Below are 7,458 nucleotides of genomic sequence, written 5' to 3' on the forward strand. Positions count from 1 at the left end.
GAGGTCGTACTGACAAATGTGACCACGTTTTTCACTAGAGCCTCAGCTATTAGAAATATAGCCATTCCAATCATATTAAAGAATGCAGGGGTTTTTTTGTCGGGAAGCAATGACAATGGAACTTAGCTCCTTCTTTGTGCTTGTATTAGCTATAATGTGTTCTATATGGATCAGTGACAATGATTAGATGATGCTTTTTGACACTTTGCATTTGGAATTATGTTTTAGGTGTGAGAAATGTTATTAGTAAAATGGGATGGGATTAGGACAAGATCTGGACATCCTGCTATTCCGATAAATTAAACAATGTCGAAGAAAAATTTGGATAATAATATTCATTAAAATTTTAAATCATATAATTTATTAAGTTTAAATTAAAATAATATAAGTACATAAATCACAACAATTTAAAGTTAATTATTGAATTACATTAATCACAACTAAACATTATAATAACAATTACAAGTGATTCCTAAGTTATAAGAGTAGCAACAACAAGCCAGTCAAGTACAATATCAAATCATTATTCTTTTATTTTAGCTGAGATATGTTAAGCTAATTATTCTTTCAAAAATAAAGTAAGAAATATAATATAAATAAAAGTTATTAAATAGATAGATATAAGAATAAATTATATTAATATAATTAATATACTATAAAGAAAAATATCGTTCTGTTTACTCTATGTCATTAAAATTATCAATATAAAAATGTTAGTTTTAATTAAGAATTTTATGTATTGAAATTATAATTGATATAACTAATATAAGCATAAATTATATTAATATAATTAATATATTTAATGTATATTTTTAAAATAAAAAATAATATATATATATATATATATATAAAATATTTGGGACAGGACAGGATGTCCCGATAATAATCTCATATCCCATCTCATCCCGAACCCCTTTCTTGCCCGTCCCTCAAAGTCCTGTTCTGATTGTTTTCGGGCTAGAGACTCGTCCTGATATGATCGAGACAATATCTGACCAATCAAGATGGGTATAGATGAACACCCCTAACTACAAACATGCATGGAGGAAGTGTGGGTTCCTTTTCTCATGCTTTTGACCTTTGACTCTATATTTTAGATTTCAAATTGATTACCATCTCTCATGATCATAATTAAATTAGAATTAGAATTTGGATGGATGTGCCTTTTCAGGTCACTTTGTTAAAGCATTGAGGTATTTCAAAGAGAAATTAATATGTATAGACATGAAAAGCATTGAAACAGGCTAATATTCATGGGAAATTAAGGTACATTTTATTTCAAATGAGTTAGAATCTGAAGAGACGAGGAACTTTCATTTAAGATCACTATATATTCTGCAATTCCAATAATTGCATATTGATTTTTTTTTTTTTGCATATTTTGATGATATTCTGATGTTCAATATTGTTATACACATCACTCAGATATATACTAGCCATTTTGATCCCCACTTCCCCCAACTATAATTCTTATGTTTCAAATTTCTTCACTTTTGTCTCCCATTAGAAAGAAAAAAAAATATAAGTCGAATGTTTATATTGAATTTACTGGTAAAAAAAAAATTGTCTAGGGTTTATTAGTATGACAATAAATATTAGAATTTTTTATGATTTTGCAAGGGTTTGAGTTCACTTTGCTAAATTCCTTCCACATGTTCAAGCTATCACAATTACATATTCTAAAATAAAGTAATCGATCATGTGTGACACCTTAACCACACGGGGGAGCGCACTGGTTTACTCAAAAACTCATTTGGATATTGGCACCAAAAATAAAGTGCTAAAATAAAAACAAACAGGAATTATATTGTCATTGTAATCCTCTGCCATTATACAACACAAAAATAACATTTAACGGGCCCCGCAAGGCATTTGTTCAGTAAAGCATACAAAATATTGCTGCAATAATCTTAAGAATTGTTGTCAGGGTTTCCCATGAAGAGTGCTTTACATTGCTTCATTGTATCTTCAGGACTTGTAACTGAAGAGCAAAACAAAAAATATTAGGAACTTGGAATCCAAGAACGGATTTTGATCTCAATCGCATAAATAAGTTCAAAGATATGGTCTGTAATAGTAAACAAGTTCACTGATATCTTTAAGTCAATAAAACAACTAACCGATATGACCAATAGTTCTCTCTGATTCATAAATTTCATGGTCGTTCCCACCCTGATCAAAGAAAAAAGTTGACATGAAAGTTAGCAGGCGCTAGAGCATAATAGAACACTCGAGGCTACTCCATGCATGAGAGATCTAAGAATCTATCACAATGGTGATGGATATAAAAGCACATTAAACAAGCCATGGAAAATTAGATATGAGAAGATAGCTTAGATTTTGAGAATGAAATTGCGCTATTATTAGACGTTCTTTGAAGAAAGAAATAAAAGATAAACTTCTGTTTGCAGCATACTTCAGCAGAAGATTTAAAAGTGAGAAGAAAGAATTCTGGGCAATCTCAAGAACAGGAACTATCAATTACGGTCATTCCATCAGTGGATTGACCTATCACTATCAGTAGAGGCTGCTAACAAATACAAATGCAGATTGATTGGATATCAAAATGACCTAGCTTATGTTTCAATGGAGGCAGAAAATGGGCGATAAATTCATCAGTTATATGTTCAGTTCGATACTTAACAATTTGAATACAAAATAAATTTATTGATTGACCTTGTAGGTTTTGTCACCAAAGAAGTGGATTTCATTGAAGCCATCAAGGTATCTCAAGCAGTAAGTTTTATCCCAACCTTGAGGGAAAACCTGCAGAGTGGATTCAGATAAAAAACTGTTGGCCAATGAATCATTTGACAGATAAAAGTCATAATATCATCATGACAGTCACGCACATCAAAACTTATCTGTCCTCCAATCGAAAATGTTAAGTTCAGATGAGCAAACTTCTCACGTAGGACAGAAACCATTTTCGGGCGTATGTTGTGAATCTGAGAACTCAAGATGCAAACTCTCAGAAAAAGGTACATACCCAGCATAATATCAATTAATGAAAACTCAGTATAAGATAATATCCAAAATACGTCACCTTGTCATACTTTTCAAATTCATCTCTTTCTTCTTGGCTACAGTTTCGACCAATTGGTGAAACATTCAGCATTCCACTACGGAATTCTACAAATGTTCCCCTAAAAATATTATCATGTCATGTATATCACCAGCTTCTTGTAAGTTGAACCAATATGAAAATTATATGATCAGAGTCTAGATCCACCAACCTCTTGATAGGAATATCCAAGTCAGCAATGTAATGAAGTGTAAAATTTATAAATTCCTGCAAAATAGTCCCTAATTAATCTTTACAACAGCAAAATAAAATTAGTGAATTTAATGCACAAAGTCAAGGCCATAATCTCATTTACTCGCTTGTTTTTCATCCTTAAGCACTCAGTTCAACTCAAATTTTCAGGTCATTTTGTCTAGTTATATGGTATCCTAATAGTTTTAAATTGCAATAAATTTATTTACACATGTTAACAAGCCAGTTTCAGTCTTACTAAAGTAACATGTGCCTTGAGATACAACAAAACATAGCCTTACCTTGAGCTTTTCTTCCCCAAGAAATGACTTCAAGCTCTGGAAAGAAGAAAGCAGACAAGTTAGCACGGTACGCTAAAGGGGAAAATATCATATCAAAAAGTTTGTTCCTTTTCTTTCTTTTTTCTTTTGTTTTTTTTTTTTTTTGGTTTAGTTGGGGTGGAAGAGTTTGCTAATATCTAAAGTTCTCTGATTTCTAAAAAATTGTGGACAATGCAACCTTCTATAACTATAGATGGCTAAAACATCCTTTATGTACTTAACAAAAAAGTTCATATCAGGATTTGCTTTTTATAATCCTCACAATATAGCTCCACTTTTTTAAAAGGGGGAAAAACACACAAAAGATAAAGTGGCATGTGTTGTTTTCAATCACTCCAAGAATCTACTGAAACTTATCCAGAAACCATCTTAGTTGATGATGATGCACAGAACCTGGGTCGCAATGAGTTTTCCCTCCTTGTGTGCCACAAGACCATTTTCAGAGAATACATAATCATAGTCACTGATGACTGCAAAGACAAAAGTTGTGTTCAAAGACATGGTATAACTATTTCCCTACTAAAGGGCAGGGAAGAGGAAAAAAGAGAATGGAAAGATCAAGCAAACATCAACATTTTCAGCCAATAAGCATACAGAACTTTGGACTTCATTCAAATGAAGAGGCCTCTAACATTGATAGCTTAATGAAAGAATAAAATCAACTCATAGTAAACCTGTGTTTCCAAGCTGCTCAGATATCTTTACGAGATCAGATCCTCCCACAACTCCAACTGTTACAACCTGTACCCAGACATTACCGAACACAAGAAATGTTAGAAAATATCTATGCTTAGCAGGATAGATGGCATATAAAAGGGATAAACTTAAAGTTTGAGAATTTCCAATTATGTACCTTCTGTAGTTCTTGCATGAAGTTTAACATCTCTGGGGTGGCCACCTTGCATTTGAGTTCAACATGTTAAGCAGACGTAAAGTAAACCTAAACATTCTAAAAGAATAAAACTGGAGTCCTAGCTTTATTTGACAACTAAAAGTAGGGAGTGAAGAAAAATTCAGTGATTAAATTTTGCAATGAGAATTTTATAACCTCAAATCTTTCATAGGAACATATCAAACTGCTGCATTGATATATCATGCTGCTATACTTGATATTAAACGTGTGAACAATATTGAGCTTCAGATTAAATATATACCTTCCTTGGAGCTGTGAGAGTCCCATCAACATCAAATAAAGCAATTAAGCCAGGAGTCCTTGCAGCCATTAATGCTTATGTAGTGCAAATAACCTGCAAAACCAGCACATAATGAATTTTCCTCACACTCCAAGTAAATATATCTTCAAAGAGAAAAATCCATAACTTTTTGCAACGATCGATATACCTTCAAGAATCCAAATATAACTTCTAAAAACGATAATATATATATCTTATAAATTATGAACCAAGCCAAATCATACTTCTTGTCAGATTAACAATAATGTAGATACGTAGTCAACGCAAAACCCTCCTCACAGGCATTTTATCGAACACCTTATAGGCGTTAATCCTTAAACTAATGCCAACTTCTTCCTCTTCAATCCTAGTTCCCAAAAATTCCCACAATATAAATATTATAATCAATCAAGCTTTCCACATTACATTCCTTTTACAGAAATCAAATCAATTTAACTCAGAAACCTAAACCCAATCATTTTGATCGGGCAGAACCAAACAACTGAACAATGGAAGAGAAGGATCAAAATGCCTCACCTTTGATCACCAACCACGTAGGAAAGAAGGAGAAGAAGAAGGTCACGAGCTGCACAGGGGAGAGGGAACCTGATACATACACGCTGCAACACTGTCAGCGGGAGGCCTGAACACGCACGACTACACGGACAGAGATCGGAGAACGACGCAGAGCAGGGAAGAGCAAAACAGAGCAGATCGGAGAACACACAGGACTACACGAACACCCACAGTTGCTCGGACAGAGGAGGAGGGGGAGGATTCCGGCACTGTCACGGACGCCGGCGACGAACGAGAAAGAAGGCAGAGAAGGCGCGGAAGCGTTTGGATTTCTGCCTCTCTCTCACTGTCGGTCACGATTGAAGTGAAGAGGAAGGAAGTTCTGATCTTGAACTTAGACACCCACGGCACCACTGAACCACTCTCCTATTTTTTATTTCTAACTCAAAAAATTAATAAAATACACTTGACTTTTTTTTTTTTTTCTTTGGCCAGAAAATACACTTGGCTCGACACAGTTGTTTAGTTTCACACGCTAAATATTTCTCTTATAATTTTATTTATAAGGTATGAAAAAAAATTAATTCTATTTATAAAACATTTATTAATTTTTAATATTTATTTTTATATTTTTATCCTTATTAAATATTTTAAATAAAAATATTAATAATGAGATTTAAAAATATCTATTAAAAATAAAAATAAAAATTTATTAAATTTTAAAATAAAGTTAACAAAGTTTAAGATTTTTTTTATTATGATAAAATATTTTAAAAATAATTTATAAATAAAATAAAATACAACTTAACTTATTAGGCCATAAAGCACACCGCTTGAGTAATTTGGGAGCATGAGGACATTGATGATAGGTTTGTTCCATTGTAACTCACTCATCAATTTTGGCTTTAAAATTAAAAGACGCAGCTTCCTCGAAACCTTCCTTTCATTGTCTGTATTTAGCCTATTTTGGCTATTAGCTATATGCAACGCAACTTCTTGTAAACTTGCCTTGCTTCGATTCCAATTGATAGTCAGTTTTGGTTTTTTTCTTTTTTTAAATATGATCTGGAATTCTCATTCAAATAGAATGTAAAAACATTACAGTCAGTTTTGGTTTTTCTTTTTTTTTTTTTCAATACGATCTGGAATTCTCATTCAAATAGAATGTAAAAACATTATACACCAAAAATACCTACTAACAACAAGTAGTTAAACGCAAAAAATCACTGCCCTGGCAAAAAACCAATTTATGTTTTTACAAAATTGTAAAAACATCATTCCGTTTTGGTGTCCTGGCTCTTTGAAGTTTCAACTTTCAATAATCATCAATTCAAATCTTCTCAACTTTGGCACAAATGAACAATAGCATAGAGGATCCAATATTCTTGTTATTAAAGGCCATGTTTAGGTATTGACGCTCAATCTATTACATCAAATATCATAAAAGGATCACAGGATTATATTGTAATGAATATCTATTTGACGATTACCAAAATGCTCTTTATTAATTAAAAACAAAAACCCCTCCATCTGAAGACCACTGCCTTTGATGACCATTCAAATCCTTTAAGATGATCAAAAGGGGATTTGAACCCCTAGACCCTTTAGCTCATAGAAAAATATTAACTCTATGTCACCAAGACTCTTTAATTATATGATGCGAAAAACTATACATGTAATAAACTTCATTTTCAAACCAATTTCTCCTTATTACATGAAATGAACTTGTTAAAACTCTAACTTATTATTTTATTAACTTATTAATTTGTTAGGGTTATTTGCAAATTAGATTATTTGAAAATTCATATATTTGACAAACTTTCATAATTAAATGTTAGGAAAATAACATGTTCACATATGATCCCAATGAATTTTCAACCCTTCCCAATTTGGAGAGCATAACTAGCCTAGTAATGTGGACTGGAACTATAGTGTGTTGCTCATATGTTTAGTCAGGGGTAATAAGGAGGTTAGAAGGGGAATTTGAGCACGCATCATCCGATACATATTTCCTTGTGAATCATCATGGAATTAAATGATTGATATAAGCTTTGAAGTATATCTTGTATGTAGTTTAAGCTGAATATGTGGATTATATGAATTGTATATTATTACTATTTTATATGTTGATTTAAATATTCTAGTTACTGAGATTTTGCATGAAATCTCACCT

The 7,458-nt window shown here is 32.2% G+C and overlaps 1 protein-coding gene across 1 annotated transcript; it reads right to left on the bottom strand.

The window, feature by feature from the left end:
* Window positions 1-1,781: 1,781 nt before the first annotated feature.
* Window positions 1,782-5,698, bottom strand: LOC129295354 (phosphomannomutase-like). Its single transcript, XM_054933867.1, has 12 exons — window positions 5,307-5,698; window positions 4,752-4,844; window positions 4,451-4,495; window positions 4,272-4,338; window positions 3,991-4,067; window positions 3,559-3,594; window positions 3,237-3,292; window positions 3,047-3,146; window positions 2,853-2,948; window positions 2,677-2,766; window positions 2,121-2,172; window positions 1,782-1,981 (listed from the first exon to the last, which is right to left on the bottom strand). Exons 2-12 carry the CDS (start codon window positions 4,818-4,820, stop codon window positions 1,911-1,913), a joined length of 759 nt encoding a protein of 252 aa, XP_054789842.1. The 5' UTR covers window positions 4,821-4,844; window positions 5,307-5,698; the 3' UTR covers window positions 1,782-1,910.
* Window positions 5,699-7,458: the final 1,760 nt, after the last annotated feature.

Source organism: Prosopis cineraria, unplaced genomic scaffold, assembly GCF_029017545.1.
Source record: "Prosopis cineraria cultivar Desert tree isolate PC_DT_omini unplaced genomic scaffold, ASM2901754v1 PC94, whole genome shotgun sequence".
Classification (NCBI taxonomy): Eukaryota; Viridiplantae; Streptophyta; class Magnoliopsida; order Fabales; family Fabaceae; genus Prosopis; species Prosopis cineraria.